Here is a 26,003-nt window from a genome sequence, read left to right as displayed (position 1 = left end):
AGTGATTGGATGACTATTCTTTGACTACACGACGTTGGTTGACATTTGGCTAAAAGTTAGGCAATGTCTGGTCTCCTACTGGAAGAGAGTCTCTCTTCTTGTAATGATTAGTGTAGAGGCCTTTAGATTTCGTTCAAGCCACTAATGGGTGGGACTCAGAGAAACACGTTTTGTGCATGAGTGGGGAATTTGGAGGTGTTGGTGTTTGCTCTGTCATGTCTGCTTTCACGTCATACCAGAATCTGTAATAAAAAGGTTGAGATACGGACCTGGGGGTCTAGCTTGTTACGGAGTTTGTTCGCCTAGGTCTTGGCTATTTTTCCTTTTTATTACTGCCATTTTGCCTTGTGCCCTGAAACTAGCATATTTTCTTTTGATCTTTGTTTCCTGGAAGTTGCCCAATTGTGGTGGGAGAATCAGAGTCAGTTAGAAATTATGGTTCTGGTTAGTTTTAAACTATCATCTTCATGAGGAACAGATGGACTTATTCAAAATTGTCCTCTCATGGATTTTACTGAATGTCTCCCCTCTCTTTTGACGTTTATTCTTTGCCTGAGTCATTCAAGCTTTTGACTTCATCTTTATGTGAATTTATTGCATGTTGAACTGTTGCAGAATATGTCTGAACCAATATACCAGTGCTTCAGTAGCCTTTATCCTTCTATTTTCTGGTTGCGAGGAGGCTTCAAGCATAGTTACAAGATATTTAAATCTAGTCACACTATTTTCATAATAATGCCTTGATGTAATTAAATAATTACAGGTTTGCAGAGCTTCAGGCATATACGTCTCTGAACTTTACACCCATAGAAGATGGAAAATGCGACCTCGTTGTTAAAAAGCCAACTATATTCATGAAGTTAGATGCAGGTAAGCAAAATATTTATGTCTCAATATATATAGTAAAATTAAACTCTATTTTTTTCTACAGTTACATGTTTTCAATATATGAAAGACCGCCACCAGGAAACGAAACAGTACAAAATCCTTAAGTATTAAATGGATTGAAAGTTTCAAGGAAGACCCTTGCAGCCTAATTCAAAGAGGCATCTGTGTATCAGATACCCAGTGTTATTTTTTATTACGTTGTGAATAGTAGAACTTTCTAAACCCTAGAACCGTAGCATGTGTTGGCCGTAGATACTTATGCTTAGCATCCTCCTGCCATCTAGTGTTGGGCTCTGATGTTTGCAACTTGTTTTTCTTTTAAGACGTCTTTTGAGTCACAGGATTTAGTGACTCCTATTGCCTGTGTTGCGCATGTTCATCGCCTCCATTGGTAGAATGTTTTTCCACCATAAGGTTTGGATGTCTAGCTCCAGAATTGAAGATTCGAAGCATTCCAGCGGCCTCTTTCAGCAGCCTTCAACGCATAACACAGGAAAACAGCAACTATTGGTCTTTGCGACATCCTTCATTCTGCATGCCTTGGCCTGGTTTCCAACTTCGGCTTCTACCCTTCATCGCCATCTTCTTTCACTTGACACATACAGAGTAATGGAAAAGACTCCTTTCAGCTTTTGCCCCAAGTGCCAAGCCAAATACTCCAGCCAAGACCAACCCATATTCTGCACCCTCTCCCTGTCTCCTGAACACAACAAAATGGTGTGTGAAGCCAGCTTGGCCTTTCGGTTCAAAAAGGCTCTTCACCAATGTAGAGAACAGCACTGGGTACATACAACAATGCAGACAACTTGACCTGACGAAGCACTTGACATCTTCAAAGATCAACTGCAGAGCCTCCATGCTGAGGAGGGCGTCGAGGTGGAAACAGAAGCCCAGGAAGGTGCCAGTGGATGCTCCCATTCTCCTGGCCAGCAGTGGGGAAGGTGCAGAATCCGACTACAAATCCGAACGTTCCATGGGGCACATGAGTACATTAGCAAAAGCCTCCCATGCCCAAACAAAAACCTACTCACTGGCTCATGGAACCTCACAGCCCTTGGGCCATGGAGGTATCCAGAAAAAGGCAAAGTAGTAGACAATTGTCCCTCTGCCTAAACAAACTTCTAAAGGCACCGAAAAGTCAAAGGCACCGACCATTACAAAGTTGAAGCCCCTTTCTGAGCCCGTGTCCAAGGCGCATACAATGCAGAAAGAGCCAAATCATCCTCGGCATCGAAAACATCTTCAGCTTTCAGCTCTCGGTTCCCACACCTATATCAACGCCGAAAGCTGAGAAAAAAGCCACAGAGCCAAAGGAAAGGCTGGTTCAGCCTATTCTCACAAAATTGCAAGAACACCTCTATGCACAGCAAAAGACTCTATTCATTAACCCAGACGCAGGAAGAGTTGTAACCAAACCACACATCCCACCAACAGAAACACTTCCAAAGAGGAAAACGACTTTTGAAGAGGAGATCATGGGGCACCAATTACCAAAGCCCCCAAGCACGAAGCAAAAGGATAGGGGTACTAGGCCCATACTGTTTCCAACAGAACTACCACTTCCCCAACACCTGATCCACTACAGTCTACTCCCACACCTTTGCTCCCACTATTACCACCTTCTCCGATACCGCCAACATCACCCCGGCGCTCCCCTCACACTCACCCACAAGGGTCATCCACAACATCATCTTTAGGGGGACACAGTCCAACTCATCATATTGACCCCTTATGACGCACCTTACTCTCATGGTCCACAAGGTGACACTGGGGATAGTGACCAGCCATGGGGCGACTATGATGTCAACCCTCGGGAGGATCTGGATTTTTACACTTCTATACCCTCACCACCAGACAACACTACTTCATACCACAAGGTTCTCCGTAGAGCCCCACAATACCATAAGGTAGCAATGTATACCTGACAGGATGAGGGTGATTTTCTGGTTGAAACCCTCTCCAAGGCAAAGCACATTCTCCAGTTCTTACCAATGTGGAAGGGCATGCTTTAACCCAAAGCTGAAGTCTTTAGGCAACCCGTAAAATAAAGGGTTATAACACCATGGGCTGACAAAAAGTACAAACCCTTGACAACTGACCCTACTTACATAAAATGGCTTGTCCCACCAGACTCTTTGGTAGTGCTTACAGCTAGGAAATAGGCTAACCCACAGGGTATTGGTGATGCTCCTCCCACTGATAAAGAGGGCAAAAATAATAATGCAGTGTGTTGCTGCCCACGCATCCAACTTCTTAGAATTGCAAACTCAGTGGCCCTCCTATTTAGATACAACAGGCACAATGGGACGAAATGCAGGATTTACTCCAGCACCTCCCAGATGAATATAAGCAACCTGGATCAGAATTAGTAAAAGGCGGCAAAATAGTATCCAGCAGCACAATTCAATACACACTAGATGCAGAAGACACTAGTGCAAGGGAGGTAAACACCAGCGTTATTATTAGGCACCTGATGTGAACAATAGCTACTGCACCTACCATTTGATGGGGAACACCTATTTGGACCCCAAGTAGAAGTAATGCTTAATGGGTGCCCTTCAAACCTACCAACACAGGGGCTCCTTTCTGAGGGGCAAAAAAAGAGGAGCATCCAAAACAGCCACTGCTACGTACAAATCTACCACCTAAAAAACACAAAGACAAAAGGGTCTTACTATAGATCAAACTACAAGGGTAACAAAAGCTAAAATTGTGGATCCAATTCCAAGGGGACCACTTCCAACAAGCAGTGGATCTTTTCGCCTCATCTCTCCCCACTTAACACCAATGTTGGGGGGGGGGTCTGCATGACTAACCTTCACAAGGGGAACATAATATATCAGATCAGGGGGTCTTTTCAGTAGAAGGCGGAGATGGTATCGAACTTAAATCTCATCCTCCCAATATCCCGCCTTGAGCACAAACTATGTCAACAGAACACCTCTCACTTTTACAACCCTAGGTTCAAGCTCTGCTTCAAAAGGGAGCTTTAGAGCTCGGTCCTATCAAGCACCAGGGCATGGCGTGTTCTCACTATAATACCTTACTCCAAAGTAAAGTGGGACTCTACTGCCGATGGTAGACCTCAGGCTTCTGATCAAATACATCCTGTTGGAGCACTTCCACATGGTAACACTCCATGATGTCATACCATTATAACAGCAAGGAGACTTCATGACATCCATAGATCTCAAAGATGCCCATTTTCACATATCAATATATCCGGCCCATCGGCACTACCTTTGTTTTCAAATAGGTGGCCAACATTATCAGTTCAAAGTGTTGCCATTCAGAGTAACTACTGCACCAAGAGTATTCACAGAGTGCCTCTCAGTAGTAGCAGTAGTAGCAGCTCATATCAGAAGTGTGGTGTTAGAAATTGGGTCTCTAGTTGGCAGAGGTATACACCCTTGTCCAAGTAGGGACCACAATCCTAGACAGGGTAAGTCACAGCACAACCCAAATTACCCTGTGCTCACCCTCTGGCAGCTTAGCACAGAGCAGTCAGGCTTAGCTTAGAAGGCAATGTGTAAAGTATTTGTGTAATAACTCATACAGTAGCACGGTGAAAACACCACAAAAATACACCACACAGGTTTAGAAAAAAGATAATATTTATCTGAATAAAATAAGGTAAAACAAGGAAAAGCCAATGTAGACCAGCAAAGTTATGAATTTTTAACGATTAAATCCTACTAAAGCATTTAGAAACTCAATAGCTCCAACTAAGGCTATCACGGTTTCATTAATGGAGTAATTCCCAAATAGTCTGACGCCACAGGTGCCGTTTATGGAGTCGCATGGACACACAGGCACAGTATCTTAGAAAATGAAGAAACAAAGACGTTGCTTGGAGTCATGTAGACAATGCGTTACTGGAGCCGGTGTGACGTCAGTCCCTTACGGCGTCTGGTGAAGTGAGTTGTTGGTTCCGTCCTGTGAGGCAGGGGAGGCGAGACATTGATTCCATCAGGTTGCAGGGAGAACTGGTGTGGTGTCAGTGGCGAGGCGTCTGTTCCTTGTGACCCAGTGGGGTAGATGGATCCAGTGGGTCAAGAAGTGATGAGTCTACTTCGCAATGTTGCGATCACACTGTGAGACGTCCGCGGCATTGCAGCAACATCAGACTTGCGTTGCAGGCCGCTGTAGTTGCGTGCAGGGAGGACCACGGAGCTGGAACAGGCAGCTGTGTGGCGACGTGTCGCTGAAGTTGGAAAACTAGGTAGGAGCTAGTATGTGAAGTCTTTGTTAGCCCTGAGACTTCAGGACAGGAGCCAAGCTCAATCCAAGCTCTTGGAGAGCACTTTTGGGGAACAATTTGAATCATTTAGAATGTTGGTATCAGCAGCCCTCCTTGGCATGTGGTGTTGCTGCCATACTTTGAAAACACAGGCGCCAACTTCCTTGGTGCAAACGCTGATGCAGAGATGGTCACGGGTCCCAGAGAGTCAGCAGTGATAACTTTACCGGTGGCCCCTTCTGGCATTCAGGGTCACTGCAGCGGTACAGGTTCATGCAGGCCTGCATGTCGCTACACTCTCAGCTGAGTGCTGAGTCCTACCAGCAAAGTCAGAGGCCAGCAGGGCAATAAGCAGGGCCGCAGTCCTTCTCGGCAAAGCAATCCAGATGAGCCCTTTGAGCAGCCAGACAGTTCCTCTGACAGAGTGCAGGTTTAGATCCAGAGGTGTCTGATTTGGTGGGGTCAGAGGCCCCGTTTATGTACCCAAATCTGCCTTTGAAGTGGGGGAAACTTGTGCACAAGTTCCACTTTCATCCCAGTCCTGTCTGCCAGGATCCCTGTTGGGGGTTATCAGTTCTTTGTGTGAGGGCAGGCCACTGGCCTTAGAAATGTAAGAGACCCCTTCCATCCTTCCTGCCCAGGGAGACCCATTCAGTATGCAGATGAATGCAGATGTGACTGAGTGTCCTGTATTTATGGCTGTCTGGGTGCAATGCACAAGGGGAGCTGTCAACCAGCACAGACCACATGTGGATTGGAGACAGGCTCTGAGGCACAAATGGCAGTAAGTGCAGAGAAATACACACTTTCTAAAAGTGGCATTTCTAAAATAGTAATATTAAATCCATCTTCACCAGAAAGCATGATTTTCTATTGTCATTCTGTCCATACTCAACATGACCAGGCCACTCCTTACAGTTCAGAATCTACCACTCAGAATTATGAGGGCAGTTCTAAATCTAGTCTATGAGAGGAGCAGGCTTCACAATAGTGGATAACGAACTAGTGAGTTTTTAACTACCAGGGCATGTAAAACACATAAATTCATGTCTTACCTTTTACCTACATAGCAACCTGCCCTGTGGGTTACCTAAGCCCTACCTTAGGGGTGACTTATTTATGGAGAAAGCAGAGTTTAAGGCTTGGCAAGTAGTTTTAAATGCCAAGTCAAAGTGGCGGCGAACTGCAATCACACAGACCTAGCAATGGCAGGCCTGAGACATGGTAAGGGGCTACTTATCTGGGTGGCACAATCAGTACTGCAGGCCCACTAGTAGCATTTAATTTAGGCCCTGGGCACATGTAGTGCACTTTACTAGGGACTCACAGGCAAATTAAATATGCCAATTGGGTAGGAACCAATGGTACCATGTTTAGGGGAGAGAGCATATGTGCTTTTGCACTGGTCAGCAGTGGTAAAGTGCGCAGAGTCCTAAAACCAGTAACAACTTGGTCAGAAAAATGGAGGTAGGCAGGCAAAAAGTTGGGTCTAATAGGTGGGCATGCACTCGTTCCCATATCTAGACAATTGGCGAATCAAGAGTGCAAGCAAACAACATCTGCAAGACACTCAAAAAGTTATCAACCTTTTAAACAAGCTGGGCTTCACGTTCAATGCTACAAAATTCCACCTAGAAACCTCAAGACTACAGCCATTTCCAGGAGCAGCCCAAGACTCTATCCAAGCAAAAGCATATCCTAGTTTGGCAAGTGTACAGAAGTTCCAGCTTCTTTTTCCTCTTTTTCAACCACATCATCACATAACTGGCATGACCGTGATGAGCCTTCTAGGCATGATGGCCTCATGCATCTCCGTAGTACCACACGCAGATCTGCACATGTGCGGACAACAGCAATACCTCCAGTCGCAATAGCCCCAAGTGGAAGGAGATATGCAGGATCTAGTGTTTATAGGGCCAGCAACCCATCTGTCTCTACAGTGGTGGAACAGCAACAATCTGTTGCCGGGTCTGCACTTCAAAGCCCCTATCCCACAAGTCACCATTAAAACAGACACATCCTTAGATGGATGGTGGGCACATAATCAAGATCTCGCAGTAAACGGTCTGTGGTCTCCACTGCTGAAATATCTACATATCATACACCTAGAGCTTCTAGCAATTCAGTTATCTCGCAATGCTTTTCAACAACATCTTCACTATATAGCAGTTCTAGCTAATCTTGACAACATGGCCACCATGTATTATATTAAAAAACAGGGAGGCATGCATTCCACACAGCTCTCCCACATTGCAGAGCGCATGTGGTACTGGACCATACATAACCTCCTAGCAGAATACCTACAAGGGTTGGACAATGGCTTTGCAGATATGCTCAGCAGAATGCACCAACAAATACACGAATGAGAGATCAATTCAACACTGCTTCACTCATATTTCCAGTGGTGGGAAGGAATGGAAATAGGTCTCTTTGCCACAAACCAGAACACAAAATGCCATATCTTCCCCTCCAGGTTTCCTCACCCACGCTCCAAAGACAGTGCCCTATGGATCAATTGGTGCGGGATGTTTCCCTAAGCTTTTCCGCCTCTCCCACCCATTCCTTACGTGGTACAGAAGCTCACACAAACATCCCTCACACTAATTCTTATTGCCCCAAAATGGGCTTGACAAGCATGGTTCACAACCCTACTACAACTGTTGGTTGTACCACATGGGAAACTGCTTATCTGGCCATGTCTTCTAATTCAGGAGCAGGGAAGGGTGACAAACCCCAACCCGAAACAGTTAAATCTAGCTATTGGGCTCCTGAAGTTCTAGAATTTCCTACAAGAATGTATGAACATTCTAAGACAAGCTCGCAAACGAACCACACAAGCTTGTTACGCAGCAAAGTGGACAAAGTTGCTGTATTGTTGTTTGGTGAAAACAAATCCAGCCACTTTCTCCTATGGTTCAAGATCTTTATTTGCTACCTGCTCCATTTACAACAGGCAGGACTTGCATACACCTCTATTAGGTTGCAACGAGCAGCACTTGCTGCTTACTTGCAAAACAGACAAAACATTTCTTTATTAAAAATTCCAGTTATTGAAGCATTTATGGAGGGACTAAAGAGTAATCCCTCCCTCCATTCTATCAGAGGTGTAACAAAGGCCCCTGCAGCGTCCGAGCTCCAGGGGGCCTCCTAGCACAGCACACTGTGCACGTGCAGCAGACCCCTGACTGGGTCCAGGGGGAGTGGTCCCCCATCAAGGTACTTTGCATGGGTTTGCATGGGGGCCCCTCAACTATCATTATGCCACTGACCAGCAGCCACCTGAAATCTTAATACTGTTCTTATAAGACTTATGGGTCCTTCTTTTCAACCACTACATTCGTGTGATCTACAGTTCCTCTCCTGCAAAGTAACTTTTTGAATGGCTATAACATCTCTCAGACAAACAAGTGAACTTCAAGCTCTCACCCTTTAAGAACCTTTTTCCAAGTCCGTCCAGATAAATTAGTACTGAGAACAAATCCCAAATTTCTATTTTAAGTAGTCTCCTCTTTTCATGTAAACCAAATCATTGAACTTTCAGTATTCTTTTCCATGCTAAACTCAGTGGCTGAAAGAGAGCTACACCCTCTAAATGTAATGTATTACACCAAGAGGACAAAATCTTTAGACAAACTTAACACATTTTTGTAGCTTTCTCAAACCCACACAAAAGGCTCACCCGTATATAAAGTTGGAATCACAAGGTGGATAGTAAAGTGCATTCAAACTTGCTACTGCAAAACTAAGCAGTCACTAGTGGCAGCTCCAAGAACTCTCTCTACACGTGAAAAAGGAGCCTCTATGGCTTTCTTAGGAAACATTCTACTAGTGGATATGTATAAGGAAACTTCATGGAATAAACCACATACATTAACAAAACACTATTGTGCTGATTTCATAGCTAACTAACAAGCAAAAGTGGGTCAAGCTGTATTACGTACACTCTTTCAAGCATCTACATCAACCATTGGCTAACCACCACTTTTGGGGAGCACTGCTTTACTCTCTATGCTAAGCATATGTATCTACATCCAACACATGCTATGAATGGAATATGTTACCCTGGAAGCATTTATTCGTAGCGTGTATTGCTGTACATTCATATGCACCCAGCCTCCTCCCCAGAAGCTAATGGTTGATGTACATACTATTCAACCTAAAACACTCATCCTTATGAAACTATCCTTGCATGTTCATATTTACTGTCTTTCTACTCCTCCTATACCAAGCTCATCTGATGAGCCATAAACACTCTGGAGCCGATGATCATGTGTAATACAGACTATAGGAGAAGTCACATAACATGTGAACTACTTCTTCAAAGAAAGAAACAGGTCACAAGCATCTGAGCCCAACACTAGATGGCAGGAGTATGCTAAGCATATAAATCTATGTCACTACACGCTACAAATAGATGCTTTCTGGGTAAGTAACCTATTCCTTACTGGGGATATATATGAGTTATGAAAGTTGTGACTTTTCGATGGAATTGGTAGTAATCGGATATTCACACAGGTAGTTACCCTTATCTTAGGCTGATTTTTCATTGTTAAGAACATTATATTTACTGTAGGAATATGTTGATGAATCCTGTTATCTTTGGCATCAACCACTTGGCAAGATATGTGCTGTTTAGGGTATGAGGACTCTGCTGAGACAATGACATGGTGGTGCCTGGTGACCATTTCCACTTAAAGCAGCACAGCATGACGATGGAGTCAGTCGTATAAAATTATAATGATCTTCTAAAACTCATAACATTTTCCAATCGATGAGCTATACTAAAAAGTCTTAAAAATAACATCCTCTGAGTGTAAGACTTACAAGGAGTCAACATAAAAATCTTCAAGAGCAAGAACTAACGTTGGTAAAATACATCACCACTTTGGAAGCACTTTTGCCCTGGTATGCCATATTGCTGATAGATAACTCTCAATTCCAAACACAACACAGTCTTTGATATTAGTTCTGCATACCCTAAGAGCTGTGTGATAGTCCCTAAAGCCTACAAATTTGAAAATAGGAATAATCCAATGTGATCTTTGTGTGGCATAAGACTTGCAGAAGAATAACACATATTCAGTATTCTCGGCTACCAAACATCCCATCTTACACATAGCAGACGTAGCTCCCTTCTTCGCCGAAGAGCAAGTACATGTGGCCAGGAGTAAAATGGCTAGCCTAAATTTTACATAAAGTGCACATGCAGCAGGACTAGTGACCCAATTTAACTAGGGCTCGTACTCAAATACACACTTCACAATTACAAACAACCCTTTCAGGCTAACTGGGGATGCTGTAGAAAATTTAGCTCCAAGAGCAATGTCCCAGTATGATGTTTTTACCTTATCCTGGGCCCATTGAGAAATGACAGAACGCTGCAAACAAAAACATTCCAAGCCCAACTCATATAGCCACTTTTTTATATGTACAAGCCACCTGTGTAGGCAGAAGAGAGGATCCATGAGTTCCCTTTCCTAGGAGATTACATGATAAATGCAATTTCAAGTACAAAGTTTCCGGTTGGGAATGAATGACTAAACATATTTTGGGGATCTTTATGGTCCTGATTGTCTGTAACAGTTACTTCCTGTAGGACCTGGCCCTTTTTGTTGGTATATCCCCAAACCTTTTGCCTTCTTCCTCCTATTTGTGTGGCCTGTTTTGCTGGCTTTAGGACTCTAGGCACTTTACCACTACTAACCAGTGCTAAAGAGCAAATGCTCCCTGTCTAAATTGTATTGGTGATTGTTTTATCCATGATTAGCACATTTGATTTACTATTAAGTCCCTAGTATAGTGCACCCGGTGTGCTCAGGGCCTGTAAATAAAATGCTACTAGTGAGCCTGCAGCACTTATTGTGCCACCCACATGAGTGGCCCTACAAACATATCTCATGCCTGCCATTGCAGTGTCTGTGAATGCAGTTTTAAACTACGATTTCACCCTGGCAGAGTGCATCCACTTGCCAGGCTCAAACCTTACCTTTCATTAATCAATCAATCAATCAATCAAGGAATTATAGAGCGCACTAATCACCCGTTAGGGTCTCAAGGCGCTGGGGGAGAGCTACTGGTCGTAGAGCCATGTCTTGAGGCGTTTCCTGAATGTCAAGAGGTCTTGCGTCTGGCGAAGGTGGAGCGGTAGGGAGTTCCAGGTCTTGGCGGCTAGGTGAGAGAAGGATCTTCCTCCGGCTGTGGTGTGGCGGATGCGGGGGATGGAGCCGAGGGCGAGGCTGGCGGAGCGAAGATTGCGGGTGGGGGTGTGGAAGGTGAGTCTGTCATTGAGGTAGGCTGGGCCTGTGTCGTGGAGGGCCTGGTGTGCGTGGATAAGGAGTTTGAAGGTGATCCTCTTTGACACTGGTAGCCAGTGAAGGTCTCTGAGGTGGGGGGAAATGTGGTCACGGCGTGGGATGTCCAGAATGAGGCGGGCGGATGCGTTCTGGATTCTTTGCAGTTTTGTTAGGAGTTTGGTTGTTATTCCTGCATATAGGGCGTTTCCGTAGTCCAATCGACTGCTGACCAGGGCGTGGGTGACAGTTTTCCTGGTTTCGACGGGAATCCACTTGAAGATTTTGCGGACCATGCGGAGAGTGTTGTAGCAGGAAGAGGAGATGGCATTGACCTGCTGAGTCATGCTGAGTGTGGAGTCCAAAATGAAGCCTAGGTTGCGTGCGTGGGTGAGGGCGCGGTTCCTAGGGAGGTTGGCCACCAGGAGTCATTCCAAGCTCAGGGGTAGGTGCCAAAGATGATCATTTCTGTCTTGTCTGTGTTTAACTTGAGGTGGCTTGATTCCATCCAGCAGGGAATGGCATGAAGTCCGTTGTGGAGATTGTTCTTTGCAGTTGTAGGGTCTTTCGTGAGGGAGAGAATGAGCTGAGTGTCGTCTGCGTAGGAAACTATGTGGTTGTGGTGGGTTCGTGCGATGTTGGCTAGGGGGGCCATGTAAACGTTGAAGAGCGTGGGGCTGAGCGAAGATCCTTGGGGAACGCCACAGATGATTCTGGAAGCTTCTGACAGGAACGGTGGGAGGCGGACTCTCTGGGTTCTGCCTCAGAGAAATGACGAGATCCAGTCGAGTGCCTTGTCACGGATTCCAGCGTTGTGTAGGCGTGTGCGGAGAGTGTGATGACATACCGTGTCGAAAGCTGCGGGGAGGTCCAGGAGGATGAGTGCTGCTGTTTCTCCTTCGTCGAGCATGGTCCTAATGTCTGTGGCAGCAATGAGTGCAGTCTCAGTGCTGTGGTTTCTGCGGAATCCTGATTGGGAGGTGTCGAGTACCTTGCTGTCTTCCAGGAACTGGGATAGTTGGCTGTTTACAATTTTTTCGATGACCTTGGCTGGGAAGGGGAGGAGGGCGATCGGCCGGTAGTTCTTGGGGTCGTCTGGGTCTGCCTTTGGTTTCTTTAGCAGGGCGTTGATTTCTGCGTGCTTCCATCTTTCTGGGAAGGTGGCTGACTCGAAGGAGCTGTTGATGGTTTTGCAGAGGCGGGGGGCGATGATGATGTTTGCCTTATTGAAGATATGGTGTGGGCAGGGGTCCGATGGTGATCCGGAGTGGATGGAGGCCATGGTGGTGGCGGTGTCCTCTATGTTGACGGGGGTCCAGGTGTGGTTGAGGTGGGTGTTGCTTGGAGCGTTGGGTTCTTTGGTGTTTGTAGTCAGTTAGTGGGTCTGTGGTTTGAAGCTATTGTGGATTTCTTCTATCTTTCGACGGAAGTGGGTTGCCAGTGAGTTGCAGAACTCATATGATGGCAGGGGTTCGTTGGAGCTGGTCCTGGGGGTGGAGAGCTCATTGACGATGCCGAAGAGCTCTTTACTGTTGTGAGCGTTGGAGTTGATGCGGTTTTTTAAGTGGGTCCTTTTGGTGGTGCCGATCAGTTGGTGATGTTTGCGTAGGGCATCCTTGAAAGCAATGTGGTTGGAGTTGGTAGAGTCAAGGTGGCAGGTTTTTTCCATTCTGCGACATAGCCGTTTGGATTCCTGTAGTTCTGGGGTGAACCAGCTGGCCTTGATTCTGTGGGAGGTGTTTGTTTGTTTTTTGAGCGGTGCAAGGGTGTTGGAGCAATCTTCTATCCAGCGATGCAGGTTGGTGGTGGCTAAGTTGGGGTCTGGGGTCCCAGGGGGTGGGGCCCGGGCGAGAGTGGAGATCAGTTGATCCGTTGATATTTTGCTCCAGTTGCGTCGGGGGGGTTGTGTGCGGTGGTGGTGAGTGACTGGTTTTTGGTAGGAGAAGTGGATGGAGCGGTGGTCTGTCCAACTGAGTTCAGTGGTCTGGCTGAAAGAGACGTGGTTGCTGGCTGAGAAGATGGGGTCGAGTGTGTGGCCTGCGGAGTGGGTGGGTGTAGTGACGAGTTGCTTGAGGCCGAAGTTGGCAAGGTTTTCGATTAGGTTGGTGGTGTTGATATCGTTGTTATTTTCTAGGTGGAAGTTTAGGTCACCAAGGAGGATGTAGTCTGTTGAGGCGAGGGCTTGGGAGCTGATTACCTGAAAGTTACCCCCTAAGTTAGGCCCAAGTTAGCCCCATGGGCAGGGTACAGAGCATTTAAAAGGTAGAGCGTGCAATGGTGTGTTTTACATGTGCCGCTAGTGAAATACTACTAATTTCTTTGTTCACTATTGCAAGACCAATCCCTCCCAAAGGATAGCATGGGGATTGCCCTGAAATATCTTTTAAATGTAATTTCCCATTGGAGCAGATAGAGGTTTGGAGTTTGGGGTCTGAACTCAGTTTAAAAATATATCTTTTGGTGAAGTTTGTTTTTAAATTGTAAGTTTGAAAACGCCACTTTTAGAAAATGGGCATTTTCTTGCTTAACCATTCTGTACCTCTACCTGTTGCTGAATACACTTCTTGGTCAAGATGACAGTTGAGCTGTTTGTGCATTCACTCTAGACAGTCTCACAGAGGGCGCTGAGGTGTGCCCTGCATATCTTGATGGCCCATCACCAGGCTGATCTAGAGCGGTGGGAGTAGCGGACACTTGCACCTGAGTAGGGCTGTGCCTGTCCTCAAACAAAGAAGTCTCCAACCCCTGGAGTGTGTCTGGGGCCAAGGCATGGTCTTGTGCACTTCAAAGACTTCTCTTTGAAGTTTGTCTGCTTCAAAGGCAGAAATGGGTATAAGTACTTGGCCTCTGACATCACATGGTTAGAATACTTCTGTACTGAGGAAATTCTGCCAGAAACAACAACTGGATGTTGTAGGAGGGACTGCCACTCTGCCTCTTTCTTTGTTGTGCTGGCCTGCTGATTCTGCCCTGGGAGTGATAGAACTGGACTTGGCTTTCTACATCCTGCTTCCAACAGTTCTTCAAGGGCTTGGGCTGAGCTTGCTTCTTGTTAAGAAGTCTCAGGAACATCAAGGACTTCACCTGCTGCACCTGGGCTCTCTTGTGGAGAGTCCTAACTTGCCAGGTGGTGTCAAATCCAGTTCCTTGGCCCTTTGGGGGTGAGTTCTGATGCAGCAAGGAAGAAACTAGTGCATCAACTTTTAGGACGATTTCAGAACCGGTGCCACTTTCTGAACCCACACCGCTGCCTGCACTGGAGCAGCGATCCCGCTGAGTGCAACAACCGAGATCTACAAAGCAAATCCGATGCCTGCGCAACTTCTCCGAAGTCCTGCCACAGCGTGAGTCCAGAGTGCTGTGTCACCGGTGTCCATGGCATGGATTCATTGACCCCACCTTGTCATAAGAAACTGCTGCCTCGCCACCAATGCTGCATCACCTACTCTGCAACCATAAGTAACTGACGCCTCACCTCCCCTGCCTAGCAGTAAAGAACCAGTGCCGCCTCACCTCCCCAACACTGCGCAACATCTTTGTTTCCTCATCGTTTCCCAAGGTGCTGTAACTGGGATCTACATGACTCCGTGGCCAGCCACTTTCCCTTGCGGATGGCACAAGACTGTTGGAAGCTACTCCGTCAAGCTGTTTTGATAGCTCCAGTGCTATATTACATTTAGTCTTTGAAAATGTGTATCTTTACTTGTGTATGTTGGATTTTTGTCGTTTTGGTCTTGTTTTACTCAGATAAATATTGGCTGTTTTTCTAAACTGGTGTGGAGTAGTGTGTGTGTGTGTGTTTACACACACACACACACACACACACACACAAATACTTTACACATTGCATCTGAGATAAGACTAACTTCTTGAGCCAAGCTACCAAGGAGGTGAGCAGGGATTATGTCAGCTGTGACTCCCTTAACATGACTAGAGTGAGGGTCCCTACTTGGTCAGGGTGCAAACCACTGCCAACTACAGACCCCATGTTTAACACTTCCCATAAACATGATTGTAATTATCCTCTGAAGTCTTATGATCTGTGTTTCACTGTAGAACAAATTATATTAGTATTAAATAGCCTAAATGTATTTAGATCCCTGGGACTAATGGTTTACCATCAGTAGTTCTGAAAACTTCTCCAAGATTATAAGTGAAATTGTAGCCCCTTCTATTTAATTCTACTCATACAAATAATCGTATCTGGAGTCTTGGTATTATATGACCTCCAAAAATGTCTTGCCTCACCAATGACAATTTGTCTTTTTGATACAGCTGACAACGAAAGCACTTGTGAAGAAAGACATATGCCTTTTTATGTTGTATTGTCTTCGGTTTTGAATAAGGTTGACTAGGGCATGTTAGTTTCAAAATTGTTCCAGTTGGTTATTGAAAATAGCTTCTTGATACTAATCAAATGCCTCCATGCTAATGCATGTGTAGGATATAGCTTGGTAGGGATGTTCTTTATTTGGAAAGCATTAGGGCTGGAAAATAAGTACGACAGGGATGCATTATATATCGGTATACGATCCAACTTCCTGAAACAGGCATGGATATATATATGTGTGTGGTGTCTTCCCCCCTGTATATTTTTTTAATGTATTTTTATGGTAGGGGACTGAGGCCCCAAGTCCTAAAGTGGCTTCCACCACAACTTTGTTGGTGTGGTGGCAGCCAATCAGATCTTACCTCTAGGTCTGTTGGCTCCACAAATCTTTAGTGGCGTGCTATATACATACATTTTAGACATTATTTTCTCTAAAACTTCTGAAAGGATTTACATCATATCACAAAAAACATGCTTTCTGGACCCAAGATCTAACTTTCTGACACATTTGGTGTAATTCTGTTCAGCAGTTTTTGCTTTATCCTGTCCTGAGAAAGTCAAGCCCTGTAGTCTTTACTCCTCCGAGTTTTTTCCCTCCTTGTTCTTGGCTTTCTGTGTTTGTTTTTCTTTCCAATGACCCACCCATCTCACTGCTTCTTTTATGTCTGACTTACATGGCATATGTAGAGTAGAAAGGTTCTAATGTAGCTTTGATAGAGTATGAGCAACACTCTAATTTCTTTAGCTGCTGTCTCAAAGGGGGAAAACATGATCACAAATAGCCTAAATGTTTCTCTCAAGGCTTTGCACTGCCGAGGCACTGATTGCGAATTGGCTTTCTTAATACAGCATCTCCTGACCAACAGCGTTTTGGTAATTGCGTTAACATTAAGGAGCATTTCGTCTCATCTCTTGCGATGTGAAAAGTTGCCTTTTCACTTAAAATCTTTACATTCAGCTGTACTATGCCACCTCTTTGGTGCCCATATGATATTATTCGACAGATAACCAGCCCTTTCATTCTGAGAGGGCTGGTAATCTCAATTAAGAGAACTGGGATTACAGTTGTCTTGGTAATACTCCTGCACACATTTGCCAGGCAGAATCTGGATGTATTTGGAGAAATATGCAGTTGAGCAGTTTTGCATCTTAGAACAGGGAAAATATAATTGCATTGTGTCAGTACATATCTCATTCTGAGGTGCAGATTTCGGAATAGGGATGTAAGAACTCCTCTGTTAAATACTTCTCCTGGCGGTATCATTATATACAGGGTGGGGTATTACCTCCCAGATTGCCAGTACATGCAGCATACATCCCTTGTTCTGCTCCACAGCTGACAGTTCCCGGCGTCATCTTAAATCAAAATGTCCCAATCCGTTTTCAAACGCAATGTGATAGATAGCAGTCTGGTTCCCAACAATATGTGTTTTATTTGTTTTACATTAATTGGTTGCCATTCAGTTGAAATATATCATTGAAATATTAGTTATTGCAAAAAAAAAAAATGCTGCTGTCACTTAATTTGTATATTACTGTTCTTTACCGTTTTAACAGTATAGTATTAATTGAATTAGGGCATATTTTCCCCCAGGTCTTAGAACTGTGTTTGTAGGAGAGTATTTTTTCTAAAGAGCAGTTATTAGAACCTGAGGAATTTATCGAACCCATGTTTGAAGGATTCTCAGCAAATGCATGAGTCTTGCGTCTGTTTTAGATCTGCGTCTGATCAAAGCAAGTCACAGTGTTGTGAGCTAGGTAGACCTATGAGACCGGTCATGAAAGGAACAAACTGTATGGATACTAGCAATACACCTACATTTGAGGGTGATAACGCATTATATTTGGCAGAAACATTTCAGAATATTTCTGAGTAGCTGAGATGGTGGAATTGGAAGTGTTTCCTCTTCTCTAGTCCGCCTAGTCATTTACTTGAAGTCATCCACAGAAAATCAACAGTAGTTGTTTTCCTAATACAGTGTGAATTAATTCTACCGAGGGGACATTGGTTCATCCCTGCTATATTAAAGACGATTTTAGACCCAAAGTTGTTTTTATAATTTTTATAAAAAATTAAATAGCAGTATGACTAGCATCTCTTCACATTGGTAGGTGCGGGTATCCATTTGTGTACTAGAAACCTGTTTCATTCACACCTTTGGTGTAAAAATAAATTTTTATTTTTCAAAAAAGGAACAAACGTCCTAAAACCTCATGCAGACAGACTACAGGAATACCGTTCTGCACATCTAAAAATGCCTATCGATATGGATTGAGTATTTCCTCAGAGAGGAAATATTGGTCCAAGTCCTAGGTCTTTGAGGCACTTAGGGCACAACAGTAACCGTGTTTGAGCTTGATGATTAGGTTCGCATATGAGCACCTCGCAAGGCAATAAAGTCCAAGATTCACATGTGCACTTGTAGCATTCTATATTTCATGCTGAATTTGCAAATCGCACATTTGAACCTGTTCAATCTTTAGAAGCTTTCAGTGGCTTTATAATTTGTGGACATTTCTCAATATATCTAACAAGTTCTATAGTTGCATTTCTCTTGTGTTTTATTATTATACATTTTCATTAACCAGTTATTTTTTCTCTCCCACTAGGCGTCAATATGTACCATCATTTCTGTGATTTTGTCAATCTTTACATTACGCAACATGTTAACAATTCATTTAGTACCGACATCAACATTGTCATGTGGGACACTGTAAGTAATAACCAGTTGAGTGTACTTAATATGGTGATTTGTGCAGTGCATATATTTTTTTAAACTATAGATGTTTGTCCAATGTAACACACTGCTTATTTGTAACCTTTAGGGCTCCTAATGTTTTGAGTCGTGTGCCCATCCTTCCTTTGCTCTTGTTGAACCTAACATCTACACCATTAGTTCAATGACATACATTCACCTGTTTCAAAAACCCACAGAAAACCAGGCAATATATGTATACAATGCCTACGGCAGGTGTCTCCGTGTAGCTTCTGAGCTACCAGTAGCTTCCCAGCTATCTGTAAGTAGTGCTCCTGTGGTCAGCCCTGCCTACTAATACAGAAGCATTTGCTAGGTTGAATTAATATATGTATAGCATGTTAAAAAGCAAACATTTGAGACAGAAACGTGTGTTTTTCAGAACCCATAAGCTGATGTTTGGAGAAAAATGGACAAATGTCCAAAATGTATTTAAAGATATTCAGTAATAAATCATGTGGTGTTGGAAAGACATATTACTCATATTATTACTTTGGGGAGCTACTCGGATTACAGCTATGGCTGTTATTTATTACTCATGTTGAGGCATTTCAAATTGATAATTCTTTATTTACTTTACTTCTGATAGCCATGCTGGATGCACTGATGTGATTACTGCTGACAATCTTGGATGAGGTGTTCACTATTACAAAACCAGTATTAGTAGCTCGGGGTGATTTTCGTTAAACATAAGTAGCTCTTATAACAGAAAAGGTTGGAGGCCTCTAACCTAGGGAAATAATTCATTTGATTAAATTTTGAGAACTCAGGGTCAACCATTCACCAAAATGAATATGTAGGTGGGGATCCGTTTCAGAAGCCTATCACCTGACAGTGACCTGAAACCAAGCAATCCCTTTATCCATAAGTTCATCCACTCTTCTTAAGGTCTGGCTGGTGTTTTAAAATCATGATGCCTTTGAACTTCTTAGACAGTATACCCCATCCACAGAGAGTCTTCTCAGTGGGAGAGGTATAGGCAAACATGGGTCCAGAGTTCACTGTTCTGTGGGACTCCAGCTGCATCTTACTGGTGATGCCTAATAAGATAAAACTCCTCTGGCGTAGCTTAAGATCCCATTCAGCAGGTATGTGGCCTGGCAGTTCAGGCTAGACCATCTCTTTGGGGTCTAGACAAGACGGATTTGCACATAGATGTTCCCTGTTTGTAGTAAAAGAGAAGAAAAGCTTATCAAACCTGAGTATAAATCTGAGTATAAATGTTGAAGGGTTTTTAACATTGGAGATAGAATTATGTTCAGTGTTTGTGGCCATTTGCAAATAGATATAGAGCAAGCATACCTTTGCGAATTTATTGTGATGTGATGTGATGTGATGTGATGGGCCTGACACCTTTGATATGGATATGCTCATTTGTGTACCTTTTCAGAGCTCTCATGGATATGGTGATTTATTCAGTGAAACATGGAAGGCCTTCACTGACCACGAGATTATACATTTGAAAACGTATGATTACAAAAGGGTATGGAGAAAAGTTGAAATGCATGATCAAACGAAAAGTAAATACTTTTGTTTTTTTCTATCTAATCTATGTCTTTCACAATAATTAATGAACCGTTCACACTGAAAATAAAGTACTGAAACCAAAGTAGTATTTATGAACTTCACTAATCGTAGTATTATGTGTAAGAAAATGCCTGAAAACAAGATGGCAAGGGAAGAATTTAATGTGGCAGCAAAGCAGTGACATTGCACAGTTCAATTCTTCTGATAGGTTGGCAAACCTGATTAAATTATTGTAGGAATGATCACAGTTCCCAAATTTAGCCCGAATTTCTTCAGATTGTGATAGTTTACTTGGAAGTTAGTAAAGGTTTTTCTCAATATTGGAATAGGAGAGCTGAACAGTTATCCAGCCAACTTTAGGAGAAATGGGTGTCTTCAGCTTTGTGAGAATATATCTTTAGATTATCATCTCTCTCCTGCGCAACAAGGGTATTTATCTTTCTTTAAAATTACCGAAGGCAAGGGACATTTCTGTGGATGAGTTGATTTCTGTTATGGAATTACTGTTTTGGAAGATCATTGTCCTAACTTGTTTTCAAACTATCTGTCAAAAAGGACATGGCTAGTGGCCAAAACTGTAGTCTCTTGAGCAGTCTCTGATTTGTTGAGGTAGAAGGTCTACAGGCTTATTCTTAAAACCTATCACTAATACAAAAATGTTCTGATACCATGTCACTCATCCCTATAAAGATGTTGACTCAGCTGGCCAGTTGTTTCTTCTCATCTTAATACTCTATTGATTTTTCAGGTGTGCTTTAAAGATGCTGTGTTTTCATTACTTCCGCGCATGAGATTTGGCCTATTTTATAACACACCACTGGTGAGTATCTTTTTACCTTTAGTGTGGAAAATAAGTTCCAAGTGTCTATGTCAAAATGAATATTTTGTAAAGACTTAGACATGAAAAACGCTGAAGTGACTTTTGCGACTAAACTGACGAGTGTCCTCTTACATGTGATCATCTTATTGACTTCAAACCGCATTATCTATTGGGTACGTGAGTTGGAAAAGTGCAAGTAAACTTTACACAAATGTACTAAAAGAAGCCATCCAATGTAGAGAAAAGGAAACAATTCTCTTTGCCTAGTTATACATCACTGGCAATCACTAATAGGCATTCTAGAATATTATTTGTTTGTTGACGTCAGCTGTGGTTTGAGACCTATTTTGACATCAACTACAGATGGCCCCTTTAGACCACTCTACTGCCCAGTGTCAGAAGGTGTATTATGTTAATCCAAATCACTGGAATATCATTGACAGAAATTGTTTTTAATGTTTCACTCTGTTGGACGTGATTATCTTTATAGTGCTGCCGTTATGAGAAACAAAGACTGAAGTTTTGGAATTGCATATTTTCAGCCGACATTTTTCTTACAGGCCACTGCATTTGTTGTTTAAAATGCACTGTTGGTGCCTTTTTGATGAACCAGGAAGTTAAAGGGTGTCCTGTTCTGTAGAGGACACAAGACTCTGCTGGATGGAATCCTTCCAGGTCCCCAGCCAGGATGCTAGATACCTTCCTCCCCATGGAGCTGGATAGGAAGTGTGTGGGACTCGAGGAGCAGGACAGCATGGGCAGAGACTAGTGTCCTCATGAGTAGACGGACAGTGTGTTAGGCAAGTGAATTTATAATAGGGCAACAGCCTACTTGTGTTCACCCTGTCTGTTTTCCCCCTTTGGAAACATACAGAGGGGACACACGTCTTCTACATAAATATCATGGGACCTGTTCACAAAGCCACTTCAACACCTACATCGAATGTAGACTCAGAAATGGCTTCTTTTACAATTGTAAACTCGCATTGTGTGTTTTCAAAATGTGAATGTATAATTGTAAAGTCATTTACTTGTATGCTATATTACATCAGTATAATTTAAAACTACATATGAAAAGATATGCTGCAGGTGTGAAGAGTGGGGGTTCCAGGATAGTGATGCCTTGAGAGGTTGCCCCTAAAACATGATGGAAGAGATGCAGAGCGAATCAAACATTCAGCCCCAGTCACAGATGTGTGTTTAATCCATCAGTTTTTTTTTGCTTGCCATGCCTTTCCAGTTTGGACACAGCCATATGCAAATCAGTCTTGGAAAGTTGATGAACACCAGGATATACCTAACTTTTTGGAAATTCACAAACCATTGCAAGGCACATGATCACCCAGGTTAGTGTTGGAGATTTACTTCTGCCAAGGGAGGGAGTAAACCTGTCTCCAGGGTGAGCATGTGGGGAAGAAGGTTTGGGGGCAGGAACACCACCAAAGTTAGTAGTAAATGTACTGAAAGGCGTCTTGTCCAATGGAAAAATATTTTTATTTGGAGAAATAAAAAAAACACGTTAGCTCTTTTTCTAGCCAATTACATCTGCATGAATGTACACCTTGTGCATTTACATACTTAGGAATGTGCGTACTCCTGAATTTAGTTGCCTGCTTAAGCTTGTTATGAGTAAATAATTATATCCGAATTCCCCTTTTACTCTCAACTTAGGAGTAGATCTGCAGCAGTACATTTATGATTTTATTGTGAAATGGGTTTAATATACTTTATCATTATTATTGCTTTAACATATACTGGGTTTCTGATACGAAACTAATTACATCTGACTTATTTGTAACTTTTTGTAAGCAGTTTTGTGCTGTTGTCGATTTTGTGAAGTGCCTTGAACCTCAGATACTATGATGAATTGGGTTCTGTGGGTAGGCAGTGCAACCCCTAGAACCATTACAGAAGAAAGGGTTTCTTTCACTGGTTGGTTTACAGTGGAAGTAAATGGACTTATACTGTGTGGCCTTTCTGTGGTAGTCTGTCTCAACACTGCAATTCTATATCTCTTTTGATGCTGTATTCTGTTTCTGTGGTATAAGACAGTGCCAAAAAGAAAGAACACCCGTACTGAAAAACAAATGTTAAGAAATAAAAGGACAGTGTTAACTGTGACAAAAGTTAAAACCGTAATAGTGAGGAACAACACCCTTCAATTCCAGTGATTTGGATTAGCACAGACAAATGCATAGTTCCTCAAGCTTCATTTTACCATTACATAAAAAATTTAAGCTGCAGGCAGCTATAATTTTCTGGCATGGCCAAAAAGGTAGAATGAAGAGTTCAGTTGAATTGCTTATTTTATCCAATAATTTTTTGTAACTCCTCATATCAGGAGGATTAGAAGCATAGTTGACCGTCCCGGGATCCAAACTAATTTCCAGCAGGTCACATACATTTTCCAGCCATTTACCTTATTGATATCTTCTCTCAGCTGAAGAGCTATAGAGGAAACCTTCTTTCTGTCAAATATGAAAATGAATTAGTTGCTATAGCCCCACCAGAAACTCCAGATTTTAGCAGTTGGATTCTAAAATGGACACAATTGTTTTGGATGCTGGCCTAATATTAATAATCCTTTGTTGGTCTTGAAATGTACTTCCTTTTTCCATCCAAGATGTTCAAGGTATAACGTTCTGAGCAAGAGACTCTCAGAACTTTGTATTTCTTCAGTGAACTGCTGAGTAGTATGAGCTCTCGATGGAAATAATTGTGTCTGCGGCCAGACTCAATAAGGAACTCCAACTTAGGTACCGGTTCTCCAGCAAATTTTCTTCAAAGTGGCCCTTAACAGCATTCTCATTAAACTTTAAATATGTGCCCCTCTTTTCTTTTTCCTGTAGCACTCAGTCGATCACATGAGCAAAGTAGCAACCCGTATCAATCTATTGATCCTTAGCAAAGTTTAAAGGCGAGTGTCTATCTACCATTACACAGAAAATTAATTTGGTTTCTTGTGATGGCTTACACATGAATGAAATGGTGCATTGAAGCAAAAGTGATAGAAAAAATATTATTCAATAAATTCCTGGATACGCTTTGTTCAGCAATTTTATTTGTAAATGGGAACTAGTGGATTCTTCATGCCTCCCTATGCAAAATCAATGAATTTATTTGATAACCTTGGTTAAGGAGTTGGGCATGACTGAGATGGAAGAAAAATACTTAAGAAGTCCCAATTTGTCATGACCCTCACCTGAAAAATGTTGTGATTTTGGAACTCTGGTATTTGGCCTGCTGCTGTTAGTGAGTTTTGCTATTTGGGTCTCACATACTGTGATAACCACCAGTGCCTGCCTTTTTAAAATAAGGCCTACTGCTGCCCAGGTCGCTAAGAAATACTTTTCTGCTTACACAGGTACATATGTGAGGAAGACTACCATCTGACTCTGCCTGGCATCTGAGCACAGATGCATACGGTACCCTGATTAAATTGGTTATATTTATTTTTCCCCAAGTATAAATCTGCAGTACTTAACTGTATTTAAAGTTTGGGTGAAAACTGGGCTAAATATTATTTTAGATTGGCACAACATGCTATGAAGGACTTCACTTTTTATAAGGTTCTTGAATTAAAATAAAACATTAATTTGCCTATACTTGCGCTCCTTCATACTTTTTAGTTCTTGCAATATTTCCCTGAGTCAGCCCTAATGACATTGAATTTTTCAAATACCCTTCTGGACCACATTATTTACTTGGCTGGTCATCTGGCAATTCAAAGTCACTTGTGAACAATGGGCCAGTTAAGGTGGAAGTGGATGTCTCCTAGTAGAGGAAGAGGGCTCTAGAAATCTGCATATGGTGATAAGTTAACAGTGTGACAAGCCGTGACATGCCCCTTTTACAGGAATACTGGGGGAACGACAGAACTCTATCACCACTCACACCAGGGGTTCTTTTCAAATTCTTTAGGTAATAGAAGGGAGGAATCAATTTTCAGTATCAGTGTTGGGTGGGGTGGAGCTAAGACACAGAATCATATTGCAGACCACTAATTGATTCTGTTATTTTGAAAATACCCAAGATGTTGTGTGGAGGTAAGCCACCCTGAGGGCTGTTCCTGGGAAGTGTCTGTCAAGGGTGGAGGAGTGATGAGGAATTTTTCGATTGGGCAGAGACACCCACCATCTGGAACTGTCCACCTCCCCATTTAAATCTTTGCACAAGGGAGAAACTTTGTGAGAAGAGGAAGGTTGGACCACTGTGTGATAGAGAAGACTCCAGGCTTTTATGTCTTGGGATTCTGTTGGACCCTGTCTCCAGGGCCACCACTGGCCTCCCCACTTTCTCTGGGGGACAGTAGAGGGTAGACATATTGGGGACCTGAAGGGGAGGTTTCCCTGTGACTTCAGTGAACTAGTGTTTTGGTGGATACCCCTCGAGGAGGAACCCCAATTCCTGCAATACTATATACACAGTGCTTCTGAGAGACCTTTGACAGGATGTGGACTTGGGGTCCTGCACTGCCCCATTGCAAAGTGTGCAGATGCATCCGGAGGAGCACAAAGAAAGGAGGGTGCAAGTGGACCCTGCAAAGTCTTTCTGATATTTACATGTTGATGTGATATTGCCCCAGAAGGATCAGAGCAGTGAAAACAAAAAATGACGTGTGCATGGAATTTGCCAGAAGAGGAAAAGAACTCTGTGCAAGGAGTCAAAACGTTTTTAAAAAAGAAGTCGGGGGCAGCTGCTGACTCTGAGCGTGGGGGCTGCGCCCTTCCAACTTCCCTGGCTTATTTATCACAAAGGTCGACCCCGATGCTACATAAAGCCTTCACAAAAAGTCTTTATGTAATTATGTACAATCCGGATACACATTTGTGATATGTTTAAATAATTGCAATTCACATAGCATTGCAAAGTTGACTGTTTCCATGTGCCATGATGTCATGCTCTGATCCTTGCTTACGTGAGGCTCGGGCAGTAACCAGGCACTTTAAACAGACATGTGCGCATGTGCCCACCTCGTGGAGGCAGAAGGGCTTACCTTACACCAGCCCTGGCCTTCCACAATCGGGGTCTTCTGGGGCCACCCACATATGACGCTTGGAATCCTTGCTTTTTAATGCAGCTCAAAGCATTGTTAGCAACAGCCTGGTAACACCTGTGGCAGCTAATCAATCATTGCTGCCTCCCACCCTTT

The 26,003-nt window shown here is 43.2% G+C and overlaps 1 protein-coding gene across 3 annotated transcripts in view; it reads left to right on the top strand.

Annotated features, from left to right (window-relative positions):
* EOGT (EGF domain specific O-linked N-acetylglucosamine transferase) overlaps positions 1–26,003 on the top strand; it is a 264,417-nt gene that overhangs the window by 128,216 nt on the left and 110,198 nt on the right. For all 3 annotated transcript variants that reach the window (XM_069206579.1, XM_069206580.1, XM_069206581.1), the window contains 4 exons: positions 764–870; positions 18,359–18,462; positions 19,895–19,987; positions 20,780–20,851. In XM_069206579.1, coding sequence (XP_069062680.1) covers positions 764–870; positions 18,359–18,462; positions 19,895–19,987; positions 20,780–20,851 — 376 coding nt within the window. The remainder of the gene's footprint in view (positions 1–763; positions 871–18,358; positions 18,463–19,894; positions 19,988–20,779; positions 20,852–26,003) is intronic.

This window comes from Pleurodeles waltl, chromosome 9 (assembly GCF_031143425.1).
Source record: "Pleurodeles waltl isolate 20211129_DDA chromosome 9, aPleWal1.hap1.20221129, whole genome shotgun sequence".
Lineage (NCBI taxonomy): Eukaryota > Metazoa > Chordata > Amphibia > Caudata > Salamandridae > Pleurodeles > Pleurodeles waltl.
The sequence above is the reverse complement of the archived record's forward strand: the minus strand, read 5'-3'. Positions and strand labels throughout refer to the sequence as shown.